Below are 14,856 nucleotides of genomic sequence, written 5' to 3' on the forward strand. Positions count from 1 at the left end.
CCTCTGAGTCCTCCCATTATTGATTTTTCAAAAAGTATTGATAATGATTCCATAATTTAATTTTCAATTCCTTCCAGAATTCATGATGGGGGGCAAACTCAATTTATATGATTACAGGCTTTTTTTTGATACTCTTCCCTTCTTCTGTGTGATATAACCTTTTCATGTTATTTGTACTACCATTTCCATGTTAGAAAACATTCTCCATGGGAAAAATGAGAAAACAAGAGGGACTAAGCAAGTGTCTTTCTTTTACTCATGTAGAACCAACTTTTCCATCCAATGGTTATATTGCTTCCTGCCACATCTTTTGAAACATTATCTCAAATAAAACAAAAAACAATAACAGCAACAAAAATCACTTTGCTCCATTTTCACATCGTGCTTCAGTGTCCTTCATTTCTATAGGCTCATGCTGATCTTTCATGTTGTGTGTGGGGAAAGCCCGCAACACACCAACAGCACCCGTCCTGTGTCACCAGTTCTTTTAACTCCCAAATCCCCCAATGCAGCCCAGCAACTCAGTGGATTCTTTGGAGTTCTTATCTTCTCTGCCTTGTGTATTGCATGAATTATTTTTTAAGTCCTTCTGTCTCTCTTAAGCCATATTCCTTTTTAGAATCTGTATCTATTTGAGCATATCTCTACTTTTAAAATGATTTTTTTCTGAAGTATATATAACTGGATCCTGTTTTTCCTTCCTCCACTCCTACTAATAATAACACAATTGGGTAACTTTCTCCCAAAATTTTACATTACTTCCCCATTCTAAAACAATTTTTTTTACCATTCAAAACGATGTCCAGTGTAGGAGTTTCCCCTTATTTCTTCATGCTTTCTCAGAGAAACCATATGGCCAGTAAAGCAAGTCAGGAATGTTCAGATGCCCAGCTTTTAGATAAATGTTAGCTGGGTCAGCAGAATCCCAGCTGACAACTACCTGGATATTGTTCAACCCCAATTTTAAATTTATGTTAAAAAGAAAGGTCCCACTAACAGCAACTAGGCAATCTATGGTACATACCATAACGTTGCTTCTGTTCCTCTCTCCTGTTCTTTCTACCTGGATGCCGTTCTGTGCTTGAGGCCTCAGGCTCACTGTCACACAGTAGAGGATAGAGAGAAAGCTGTGAGTGGACAGCCACAGTACTTAAAGTCCAAAGATCTGGCTTTACATCTTGATTCCGCCCCCACATTCTAACCATACCACTAGGATCAAGTTTCTTCACCTAGCAGAACTCAGTGTTTTGCATCTTTAAAATAGAGATAACAATACCCACCATGAAAGACTGTTTTGAATGTCAAAGGAGAAAAAAAAAAAAACATATATATATATATATATATATATATATGTAAACACTCAGTACAGTGGTAACTGGTTTTACAACAGAACAAACACATTTCTAAAATCCATAAACCAAACTATGAATGCCGTTCTCTAGAAATAAAGTTAGAATGGGCGAGGGAGGGGAAAGAAAAAAGATTTATATCTATTGCCTCCTGTGGTGCTCACTTTTAAGTTAAGCATTTTTACCCTTATAATCTAAGGAAATCGATTTTAAAAGGAACAGCTCACTATAATAAAAGTACTCCAACACTTTTCTCTATTATTCATTTATATTATATGTGTTCCTAATGTAACTCTGAATAGCATAACTTTGAACTATGTTATTGCTCCATGCTATACAATATAGGCGATACAATTGAGATTATATAATATTCACTTATTAGTGTTCCACTTTCATGTTTGAACTCACCAAATGTTTCTCCTTTATCTAAAGTTGCTTGTGGTCTCCTTATTAAACACACATGCACAGAGGTATATATAATTTTCCTTAAAATGATGACAATAATTGCTGTTTTATTCTAGCCCATCACTGTCCCAAAAAGGCTACAGCTCATGTGTCCCTTCCCAGTGCAGAGAATCTTTCCCATATTGCCGTTATTCTGTGGCTAGTTCATTCTCTTGTCCAGCCTGCCTTGATTGTAAATTGTTCTCAGACATCCTGGAGAGGCAGACATGAAGTCACAGGATTCTATTAGTTAAAAGACAAGAACTTTTTTTCTTGAGCAGCTTCTCATTACTCCTACTCCTCTGGGAGAAGAAAGTTTCAGCAGTTTAGGATCTTTTCACTTTGGTTCCTATCTGCCAGGAAACAATGTCTGGATATTTTTTAAGTTCTTTTCATTCTCTGTCTCCCTGAGGGGTTCAGGTCATGATGAATATAACCTGAAGATGAGAAAACTATTGCATCAAGAAGAGATGGCCTCTGCAGTGGCACCCAGAAACTTCATTATCAAGTCAAGCCCATGCACAGACAAGGCTGTTATTACCAAGCCTGCCATAGTAGTATATAAACCCAATGGAAGCCAAGTACTCATTCGAGAAGTAATGACAGTACCTGCTTAGTGCCACCTGCCGTTTCAATCAGGCTGAGTAAACAAACAGTACTCCTATGCTCAAATGAGTCAGTATAGGCCATTTTGTCCAGAGTCTCCTGGTCCTGAGAAAAGAAGAAATAAATTATATACTAGCCTTCACCCACCCATTCATCCACCCACTCACTTCCATTCCCCCAAATTCACCCATATCCTAGATTACTAAATGCAACAAACATTTGGGGTATTAAATTTGCATTATATTCCATGTTAAGTTCCAGATTTCTAGCCATTCTATTTGTGATTAAATGAGAGGTACTAGGATTTGAAAAGATATAGAAAATATTTCTGATAGCTCTCGCCTATATCAAGTGTTGGTTTTAATAGCAGGCCAGATCTCCAAGAACATGCTGTGTAGCTGTGTATGAACTTGGCTGTTGGTTTTCTTTGCCAGATAAAATGATGATTAATCAGGACTCAGATGTCAGTTGTTTTATGTTGCTTGTGCTCTTTGCTAACAGCTGCCTGTTTCAAGCTGTGCTTCCTACATGTCAAATATAAATGTGAAACCACAATTTTCAAAAGGAAAATTTCAAATACTAATATTTATTCCAATGTACATAGAGTATATTGGAATATTCAATGTTGTTTTTGATTAAAGTCCACTTAGTACATTACATAATTTAACTAAAGTCAGTATAGAGAAAGAAGTTTTCAGAACATGTGAGATAGCCAGAAAAAAATAAAAACCAGCTTATTATTAGATAAATATATAATCTGTTTAGATAGTTCTAAATATAATTTCTGCAAATACTTTTATACATAAAATGCTTCTTGATAAATTCTCACTTTCCTTTTTTATTCTACAATAAATAAAACAATGGAATATGGATAGCTGAATTATAAAAAATTTAAAATTTTGATTCAGAATAAGCTTTAAATATTTTGAAGTAGGTGGTTTATTCTTGACAAGGTCCTCCACACTTTATTTGATTTTTAATCAAAATGCCATGAGAATAGCATATTTGTATGATTTCTCTTCACAAAGTCCAAGCAAAAACAAAGTTTTAAAAGAAAGTAAAGAAAATGTTGGTCAAGATTTTTAAGGATTTAGAAAAGCGTATGCCTTAAATTTGGGGTGGACGAAATAGAATTTCAGAATTGATTATTTTTTTTCTTAACCTAGATGATAAATGCCTGATTTGGACTGTCCATGTGGCATACAGTTCCCAAATTAAACTCTTTCAAAGACTGCTGTTTTTAGCAAAAGAGGGGGAAGTGAGAATTAGACAACACCCAGGCTCTTTCTATACAACTGCAGCCAAGTTGTCTAAAAACCGAGTTCGGCCAATTCACTGTAGTTCATTGTTTGAGCTATAGCAGGACCCCCAAAACTTTTAACCACCACATTGAGGGAACCTGACCAGTTTTCATCCTACTCTCGGGTCTAGCACAGAGTACAGAAGAGACTGATGCCCTTCTCATGTCTCTGGCCTTCCCTGTCCCAAAGCGTACACTACCTGCTTTGGACCTGCTCCCTGATGCCCAAAATGCAGTACCCAGGGAAGGGCCTGCCATTCATCTCAAGAACTATGTAGTGATCTAGAGGTGAAAAGGCAGCTCGGTTGGTCTGGATTCATTCTTCATATCCATTCATTTACCTCTGCGTTTCTAAAAAAGGTCCTTCCCCTTTCTCCCTACCCCAGGTGGCAAACCTGCTCCGGCTCTTCCAGATCCCTCAGATAAGCTACGCGTCCACCAGCGCCAAACTCAGCGACAAGTCGCGCTACGATTACTTCGCCAGGACCGTGCCCCCCGACTTCTACCAGGCCAAAGCCATGGCCGAGATCTTGCGCTTCTTCAACTGGACTTACGTGTCCACGGTGGCCTCCGAGGGCGACTACGGGGAGACAGGCATCGAGGCCTTCGAGCAGGAAGCCCGCCTGCGCAACATCTGCATCGCCACGGCGGAGAAGGTGGGCCGCTCCAACATCCGCAAGTCCTACGACAGCGTGATCCGGGAGCTGCTGCAGAAGCCCAACGCGCGCGTCGTGGTCCTCTTCATGCGCAGCGACGACTCGCGCGAGCTCATCGCCGCCGCCAGCCGCGCCAACGCCTCCTTCACCTGGGTGGCCAGCGACGGCTGGGGCGCGCAGGAGAGCATCGTCAAGGGCAGCGAGCACGTGGCGTTCGGCGCCATCACCCTGGAGCTGGCCTCGCAGCCCATCCGCCAGTTCGACCGCTACTTCCAGAGCCTCAACCCCTACAACAACCACCGCAACCCCTGGTTCCGCGACTTCTGGGAGCAAAAGTTCCAGTGCAGCCTCCAGAACAAACGGAACCACAGGCGCGTTTGCGACAAGCACCTAGCCATCGACAGCAGCAACTATGAGCAAGAATCCAAGATCATGTTTGTGGTGAACGCGGTGTATGCCATGGCCCACGCCCTGCACAAAATGCAGCGCACCCTCTGTCCCAACACTACCAAGCTTTGTGACGCTATGAAGATCCTGGACGGGAAGAAGTTGTACAAGGATTACTTGCTAAAAATCAACTTCACAGGTAAGCAAAGAGCCTTTAATCATCTTCTATGGTGCAAACAGGTGAAATCAAACAGGGATCAAACACCTCTGTCCCCAGCCCAGAATCATGGTTTCAAAGCCACAGTAAGGGTTCAAACTGTTAAACAAAAATATTCCAGAATGCAAAACAATGGCTTGTTGATGTTCTTACTCATTTTTGAATGAATATCTTGGTGGTGCACAATGTGATCATGAAAGGCACCGTAGGCTGGGCTGACAGCCCGCTTGCTCCCTAAATGAGGGCCATACTACATTTACTCTCTTTCTTGTTAGCTGCAGGATATGACACATTCGATATGGGCATTTAATCTTCTTTAGCAGAGTCGGCAACTCTCTAAGGAACATGAACTTCCAAGCCATTTTTTGTGGGTGATTTGAGCAAAAGAATCTCATAATTTTCACAGTGGAGGAGAGAAAAAAAGTCACTGTTTTCCCAGAGCCTAAGTAGTGACAAAACAGAAAAGATACCCAGACCACGTTGATTTCTAGGCATTCAAGTTTATTTCGTCTGCTATGCAGAAACATTTTTATATGGGTATTAAGAGTTGGACATTTTCTCAAATTATGTTATGAAATGAAACTCTTTTTCTGTGAGCTTGAGTATAAGGGAATTGAAGACTGATGGAAGTCATTCTGATATGTAGTGAATACACAAAGGTGCATTCAAAGTAGTTTTTGCTGCCAGTTCATTTATTTCTAAGTTATGGCCCATATATTTTTGAATATAGGGTTGTATTTAATGTATTACTAAAATAAAAGCACAAAATATTTAGGCCTACATTCTCTACTAAGGTGCATGTGATATCAGCTCATTAAAGTACTGATTCTGCATACTACAGCTTACTCCCAAATCATTAAATGCTAAGTAATACTCTTGGGCACAAACGATTCTGATGCCAAAAACATTACAATGATAAAATGCTTTCATTTGCCTAAATTGCTAATAATCTCCCACGCCACTAGGGCATTATTCTAATCTGTTTCAACTGATTTATTATCAAAGACCTAAAAGTTTATATGCTCAAATCATATTATCATTGGTGCAAATGGAAGTTCTCACATCTCCCTTATAGGTAGTCACTCAGAAGTCAAGTAGTCTGTGAAATCACAGATAGTACTGAGAGAAAACGCCATGACCATTGGCTTGTATTCCAGAATTCTCATCCTTAGTGCAGCCTTGAAAATAAACATGAAAATTACCAGCCTCCATCTTTGTATATCTTATTTTCTTTGTTCTCTCCAAAGGGGGCCAAAGTAGTAGAAATCAATTACGTCAGTATTCCTTCCTCTTTATCTGATGGATACCACCACTTACCATTGAATGACTATTAAAAGTGACAAAGATTAAACTTGGTTTGTTCCCTGTATTCCCACAGGTGTATTTCATATAGAAATAATAAAAAATATAAAAATAGTAGTAAATTAACATTTATCTGCAGGATCAGTTCCTAGTAACATCTCCAGAAAATAAGAATGGGCCCTAGAGCCAGTAAAGAAGAATATCTTTAGTCTAAAAATGAATGAACTCTCAGGCATTCATAAATAGCATCTACAATGCACTTAATTCTTGAAGATGAATAAGATAATTCAGCATGTACTCCCCCTTCAGACTACCCTTAGGGGTATTATTTATCTTTATTTGCCACATATATTATTTAACTTTGTTATACTAGTTCATTCCTTACTCCTTAGCATGCAAATATACAAATATATTCACTCATCAACAGCTGAAAGAAAGGGAACTCTTAGAATTCAGAGAGCCCTTGCAAGGTGTTTTGTGTAACCTTCATTCTAGTGACTGCTTGGGTCTGAAAAGACAAAGAAAAGTGAAGAAATAAGGCTGTTATTTGGATAAATGAAACAAAAGTATCTTCTTTTTGTCTGTTTTGTTCAATTACTAGCTTCAAGCCTACCATTCAGTTTGGCTGTGCAGACCTGACCACAAAGTGCTATTTTAGCATTCTCAGTTTGTCAGACGTTACTAGTCATTCTCCATTCTGAAGAGAGTAGGAGGGTGAAAAACAAATTTAAACTACATACAAGAGAGGGAATTTAGACCAGCCACAAGGTAAATATTCTTAGCAGTGAGAATTGGACAAGAAAACACATTACTATGGAAGGATATCAAAATGCTAAATTAGCTAAACAGTACATTAGAAAAATAAACCAAAGAAGTGACTGTAAGAATCTAGCACTTTGCTAGGAGGAATGTGTGTGTGTGTGTGTGTGTGTGTGGAATAGAATGCAGGTTATAGAATGCAGTATAGTAACCTGTATATAACTAAATATATGCATATTTTAAACTTGGAAATAGATAAAAGATTATAAGTATGTATGCCATGTTACTGCCTTAAGATTGAGACATACTACGGGATATTTTCTTTTTCTTAGTTAGCTATTGAAAAGCAGGTTTGTTTTACATTTTTTTCCTGAAATAGTATCTCTGTTGTTCTAAACTGAATATTTAGGCAATGGACTATCCACAATAGTAAACACTTTGCAGGCACTAAACAATCTGCTCAATTGAGTCGAAAAAGTCCTCTTCCAGCCATTTGCTTGTATGCGATGTGCTTACACCTGAAAATGGATAGTTGTAGCCAATTCCCTAATGGCTCTAGTCTGTACAGAATAAAAGAGCTAGGCCTCCTGAGAATTTTTAAATAGATTCAAATACTCCCTGGCATTTCAGTGCATTCAATTCCACCACTGGCCAACATGGGTCTTGTTTGAAACTAATCCAATTTGAACACTTCTTTTGCAAAAAGATTCTTCAGAACTCTTAAAGATTCTTCTAAGGAGTAAGCTCTCCTTGCACAGGGTCTAACCACTGCCCACCTCTCTAGACTCATCTCCTGACATACAGCTCATCTTCACCCTTCCTTCCATTAAGACTTCTTGCAGTTCCCAAAACATGCCATGCCTTTATTTTTGCCTTTCTATTCTCTGTATGTGATAGTTCCTTTACCTAGAACACTCTAACCCACCCCACCTGCCTTATCTGGCACTGTCACTTGTTCCTGGGTCTCTTCAAGACAACTTAATTGACACCTGCTTTAGAAAGCATTCCTTGAACTTCCCAAAGTGAGATAAGTGCCCCTTCTCTTTTTCCCATATCATTCTGGAATTTGCCTTCCCTCGTACCGTACATCTAATCCACCAAAAATGTTTGTTGTCTCTACCTTCGAAATAGATCCAGAATCTGGCCACTTACCACCATCTCAACTGCTAACACTCTGGGCCATGCCAGCAGCATCTCTAGCTTCCTTTTCTGTAAAACCCTCCTAATTGGTTCTCTCTCACCCACCTGCAACCCAGTCTCCACAATCTACTCTCTACGTGACAGTGAGACCGACCTGTTAAAGCCTAAGTCAGAGCACATCCCTCCTCTACTCAAAACCCCTGAAGGAGTTCCCCCATTTCACAGTAAAAGTCAAAATCCTTACAATGACCTGCAAGCCCCTGTCTGCTCTGTGCCTCCCTGTCCCTCCTGCTCTCCCGTCATCACCTTTTACTCTCCCTCTTTCTCTCTTCACTCCAGCCACCCCTGTTTCTAACATTAGGGCTTTTGCATTGCTGCATTTCCCTGTCCCAGATATCTCTGTGTTTAATCAGTTCGCTATTTCCTTCAAGCCTTTACTTAAATGTTACCTTCGCAATGAGACCTACCCTGGCCATCCTTAGAATTGCAATGCCTTTCCCCCCTCCCCCACCACAGATGCCGCATTGCCCTTTAACCCGCTCTGCGTGTTTCTTATCCCCTGATTTCTTCACCCTCTGTCATACCACATCGTTTATTACTTTCATGTTTATCCTTTATTGTTTGATCCTCGCACTAGAATACAAGCTCTATAGAAACAGAAATCATTATCAATTTCATTCACTTATGTATCCCAAGCATAATAAGTGTTCAGTAAATATGTGTTGATAATTAATAACACTTAACATCCAAATTCATGTTTTCTTCTCTATCTCCATTACTAGATTGTGAGCTCTTTCAAGACATAGAACATATATTTCATCTCCCATCTCACATTCCCAGTACGGTTTCTGGCATAGAGGAGGCATTTTATCAATGTTAACTAAAGGAATGAGGAATGAGAAAAACAATCCATCGATAGATTTATAATATGATTCTTTTTGTGAAAATTGAATGTATTTGTTTTGTTCATTAACAGATGAATTTCAAGAAAGAAAAGTACATGACTTCTAGAATGGCTTGCTTTTACCTAAGCACTCTCCCTTAGTTATATCATTTCATTTGGGATAAATTTAAAGACATATATCATCAGAGCTGTAAGAGATCCACCACTCTGTTTTATAGATGAACCCAAAAACTTGAAAGTGATTTGCCTAGGTCATTCAGCTGGTTAGTGGCAGGCAACAAGACTGAAATCCATGTCATGAGATCCAGTGCTGCTTTTGTATGTACACAAGGGCTTGGGAAGTTGAGGTCTTTGATCCCAAACACCTAACACAGTTTCTGGCCCACACTACCTATTAATGAAATGCTATTGAAGGACTCAAAGACAATCAATCAATAGGATTATATGTTTTCTTTTGTGTTCCTTTTTAAGATATTATGAATGCTCCTGGTATTCTTTCTCAATTAGTTGAAGCAAAGGTGGTTCATCAAATACCCAAACTTTGGAAACTGAGCCTTGGATTTCAAACCTTAGGATATTCTTTTTTTAATGTTTCAAAGCATTTTTTAATTAGTCAATAAACTTTTTGCATGTGAAAAAGTCGTCTCATCCAGAATTCTAAAGTAAATATTTAAATGAGAAATATGTTTGGTGTTATGTGATTCTATTCAAAATTACTTTGTATAAAATTCTATGAGGTCATCATGTAACATGAAAGCTTAAACTATGCAAGAGAGTTAAGAAAGAGGAAATAGAGAGGCCTGTGAAACATTTAAAGAAATGCAGTATCACTGTGATTATGTTCACAGTACAGTACAATCTTTCTCACTTTTTATTCCAAGACCAGTTCCAGAAAGTAGAATAGAATGAAATCATAGAGTACAAAAGGCCTTCCTCAAAGATGAGCTTGCCCCTCTGCCTCACTTGACAGAGGTGAGAATGCAGGATGTCAGCATTATTATCTTAACTTACTGAAGCACACGAAAGTGAGCTCAGCTGTCAGGTAACCAATGTACACCCAATTTGAAGGGAAAAAGGAAGAGTTTCGGCTTGCGGAGCACACTGTCATAGGTGCCCCAAGACACATCCAGTGTCAGGCATTATCTCAGGAATAACATTCCTCTGTGTAATTCGCAGGAGTGGGCTAAAACGTTCGAGGATGCAGAGTGAGAACTTGACACAAAAGGAAATTTATCCAAGATCACATAATGAATAGGTGACAGCAAACCATCAAGGCCCTGATTCAGTCATTCATTCCACAGACATGATTAATCATTATGCTGGGATCTGGGGACCCAACCGTAAACCAGACAGATGCAGACCCTGCTTCACGGGGCTTATGCCAGCATCTAGTGACCAAAACAACTCCCAATTATGGAAGCAGGCTACAATGTTTGAGTGTTACTCTACATTTTTTTGTTGTCATTCTGTTTTGGTTTCCATTTTGTTTTGGATTAGAAAATTATTCTGTCCTTTATTCCCAGAAAAAATTTAAGCTCCCCAAACAAGGTTTACTCCCAGGGCTTGATTTATAAGCGAAGAGGACAACTCCCTGTTACGCTGTACTGGTAGTCATAATACGGCTGAAGAGGATACACAGCTAAGACATGTTTTTGTTTTTGCTTTTGTTTGCTTTTTTTTTCCCTGGTACCAGTAAAGAGATAGACTACTACAGCCCCAGAGCCTGGTGGTGACAGTCCAGCCTTGTTCTTCTGTTTACAATTCTCCACACCGGAAAGAGGAGCAGAGGCAGAAAATGTGTAGTCCAGCCTGGCTACCTCACTCACCTCTGCATCTGACTCATCCAATAGGAGCGAGGATCACTCCTGGTTGGGGCTATAATCACAGAGCACAGGCCAGGAAGGGCATATTTTCTGGGACACTGCACTCCAAGGAATAACGTTTTGGCTGGCCCCAACCCAGCAAGCCTCTCCTCTTGAAAAGTGCAGGGCCATCCAAGGCACAGCGAGGAAGCCAAAATGGTAATGGCCACCCCTTTAGATGAATGGGCTTTGAAGTTCCTGAAAGAGCAAACTGCTCTTGATCTTGCTTCCTCCCCTGGAACATTTGTAGTTCCCACAAAAGCACAGAAACTTGTTCCAGCTCTGCTGATCAAAAGCATTTCCAAAACGTAAAAGATAAATATCCTGTACTTCTTTCTTCCCTTTTCTCTCTGGTCAGCTTCCTGGGGTCACAAGAATAAGATCTAAGCCCCCAAAGGGCACCGCTAATGTGGTCACTTATTTGTTTATGCACCGTGCATCTGTGCTCTGGTGTCTTAGAAGCTTGAGAAATGAATCCCATTTTAAGGTCATGCAGTAGAAAACAGGAGCCTCTAGGAAACTTAATTATCTACTTTGGCCTCTGCTTGCTGCTGCTGCTTGTTATTATTACTACTACCATTATAAGTTGCTATATTGTTAATATTATTATTTCATAAACCTTAATTTATCTTGATTCATTTGAAGAGCCATCCTATCTATGAAACAGAAGAAAGTAATCATCCCCAATGAAGTATGAAAGAAATGGATTCTACCACCTTGCTAATTGGAAAAAAGCACAATAAATACACCATTTCCTCTATGTTTCTAGACTTTTTGGACACTCTGATGTATTTGGAAGAACGGCACTTGCAAAAGTGTCTGGAGATTGGAGAAAATATTTTGAGCATTTTTAAAAATGTAACTAAAATACTATTTAAAAATCAGTTTACCATATCTACCTGACCTTTCAGATACTTTCAAATACCCTGTAGTGTCCCACAACAACCTAGTCTTATAAAGATTTCTAATCTCTGGAAACATTGTCACAGTTGAATTGAGAACATGGTTTTCCCACGTCCCTATACTTTTGTGCTACTCCTCATCCTCAACAGGACACTGGAAAGGCAATATAGAGAGAAAGGCAGTATTTCAGGGGGTTCAGAAAAAAATTCCTCACCAGGATAGCAATCACATACTGAAATAGAGGAATTTTCTCTAAAGAATTTTAAGATTAGATTGTCATCTTATGGAACAGGAGAGTATGGGAAGTCCTTTTCAAAGTTGAGTCTAGTTAAGCCTTCCTAGAAAACTAGCAAAATTCTCAGAATGCCTGGACAGTGAGCACACTTGCTAAAGATTAAGGATGCTAATGTTGTACCCTGAGGAGCAGACAAGGAGACAGAGGGCTAAAGAACTTGAATGCTGGTCATCGTTCTCACCTCCCTCTTACTATAAACATTTAGCAGGTGTCCACAGTCCTCTTTAGTCACTTTGTGTGATATCAGCAACGAAGTTTACATAGTCATTCTTCATGTTTCTTCTCCAAACCCCTAGCATTGTACCTGGGGCAACATAGGCATTCCATTTGTGTCTGGTTTATTCCAAACTATGGTAGTCAAAAGATTCATTCCACTGTCTAAAGTAAATTAGAATTTGCTAAGGTGTCAGAGTCCCCGGAAGTTACAGTAATAACATTCCAGAATATTCAACAATTTAATTCTTTAAAGAGAAAAAAACAATTTTGTCAGCGCAAAGTCAACCATATCTTAAATTTGCAAACTAACATTTCAACTACAAAATTATGTCCATACACGCACTAAGCTGCTGAGCCAAGTATAACTGGATGTTCTGAGATTGGCCATCAATATTAACCTAGTATGAGTCCATTCATTCATCCTAGCACATAAGAAGTAACAAAACTTTTTCAAATATAGTAAAAACAAAATTAAAATTAAAGCAGTTTAATGTAGTACCAGCCAATTCGGAAAAGATCATTATTTCTGTTTTAGTTGTAGAATAGGTTCATCTACATAGAGAACCCAAGTGCAAGAAAACAGTTTGAGAGTCATTGGTCTTGATTATTTAGATTCCTAGATTCCTTTTTGAGACAAGATTGTATACTCAGGCCCTGTAGTTAGCCAGTTGGCCAGCTACGGGTCTCATGTTTTAGCAAACTTCTTAAAAATTTGCTCTTTATAATAAAGCAAAGATGAAATTGAGAGTTGACTGTTATAAAGCTAGTGCTGCTAGAGAGCTTTTTTTTCCCTAAATATGGAGAGGATTTTTAGACAATGGTGACATACGCACATAGTGAAGACAACGTATCATGATATAATTATGAAACTTTTCAGAGAATCTTCAGTATTCGGTGTTAATTAGTGTCAGGTTCTACAAAGGATGAGAAAAAAAGAATAAAAAAATTCTTTTTGCTCTCAAGAAGCTTAGCAACTAGGGCAATAAGAGAATGTAGCTTTTATACTATACAGCAGTTTATCATTGGCATTTTAGGAGTAGTATAAGCTACATAGTATATACATACAAAAAAGAGATCACAGTGAGCAGAGGGTCAGGAAAGACTTCCTAAAAGATGTAACTTTTAAAAATATGACTAAGATTTCATTAAAAGTGAGGAGGGAGAAAAAGATTTTCCAGGTCGAGAGATGATTCAAAACAGGCATATTTATAACTTCTTAAATGTTTCATTCTTGTTTAAGCTGAAAAAAAATCAGAATTCTATTGGAAATTAAATTAAATTGAAACAGTGAAGTATTGATCTGATTTTATAGGTTAAATGTGAAATGTGCATTTTCAGTCTCCTTGTATAAAAATATATAAATTTTTCCAAAATCACATTGTAAACCATTAATCTATCATCTACACCCTGAACTTAAGCTAAAACCAATAAAGTTCTAATCTGAAAGGAGAAAAAGAAAAGGAAAATTAGCATTTATTGATTGCTACTGGCCTGAAAATAGCCATTTTATATTTTTATTCATTAATTCTCATAAAAACCCAGTTACGTAGGTAGATATTATTTCCCTCTATTTTATAGACTTAAGTAAAGATCAAAGGAGTTAAATTACTTTCTCCAATTTGCAAAGCTAAGTGGCCTCCAAAACCAACCCAGGTGTATCTGTTTCCTAATCAGATATTATTTTCCACTCCTACTTCCTAAGGGGTAAAAAAATATGTTTGTACTTAGAAAAAGGATGCAGTCTCATTGTCATTGACTCAGTTTATTATGTGCAGTTTAAGTAATAATCAACTATTGCCCCCAAATCTTCATTATCCAAAAGGTATTTATTAACTCTTTCATTAATTGCTATAATGGTGTCCTCAATAAAGAATGACTCAGAGAAAAGCCTTCAATTACATACTTCACCCCTTCCTCTGAGAGCATCGAATTGCACTAGATCAATATTTGCAATATCATACTGTTATTTCTGAGAACCAATAGTAAATAGCCAAAAAAAAAAAAAAAATGTAATCAGGCTGCAGGTCACCATGTCTTAACTGCTATTTAAGACTGCATTTTTCTTCCCTATCACTCTCTTCCCTCACTCCAATTACAAACTTCCATACTTAATTAAAAGTAAATTAATAAGTAGGTTGGTTGGTTTGGTGTATTTGAAAGCTTTTCTTATTGGATTTATGTTTTTAGGGGTTGGTGGTAGTTGTTTGTTTCATAGCACACATCACAAACTAAGTTTTATTTCTAAAAAAATTTAAAATGCCATTAATACTCTCATAAATTAGAACTTCTTAAGGATTTTCTATCACAAAGGTTGGTTTATAAACTATTCAGTCGCCAATAATCATGTTAGCACTACATAGGCTTATTGGAGTACTTAAAAAAAAAGACATCTTCTCTGTCCTTAAAATGCTTATAGTCTAATAAAACCTTAAACCTTGATTATCTCAATGTTGGTTAAAGTAGAAAACAAAGAGAATTATCATTTCTCAATCATCAAAAAACCTTTGGATAATGCA

General features: G+C 38.1%; 1 protein-coding gene across 2 annotated transcripts in view; it reads left to right on the forward strand.

Moving 5' to 3' along the window:
- GRM3 (glutamate receptor, metabotropic 3) overlaps positions 1-14,856 on the forward strand; it is a 256,679-nt gene that overhangs the window by 181,762 nt on the left and 60,061 nt on the right. For both annotated transcript variants that reach the window (XM_012643506.1, XM_012643507.1), the window contains one exon: positions 4,086-4,941. In XM_012643506.1, the coding sequence (XP_012498960.1) occupies positions 4,086-4,941 (856 nt within the window). The remainder of the gene's footprint in view (positions 1-4,085; positions 4,942-14,856) is intronic.

The sequence above is a fragment of the Propithecus coquereli genome, unplaced genomic scaffold (genome assembly GCF_000956105.1).
Source record: "Propithecus coquereli isolate 6110/MARCELLA unplaced genomic scaffold, Pcoq_1.0 Scaffold199, whole genome shotgun sequence".
NCBI lineage: Eukaryota > Metazoa > Chordata > Mammalia > Primates > Indriidae > Propithecus > Propithecus coquereli.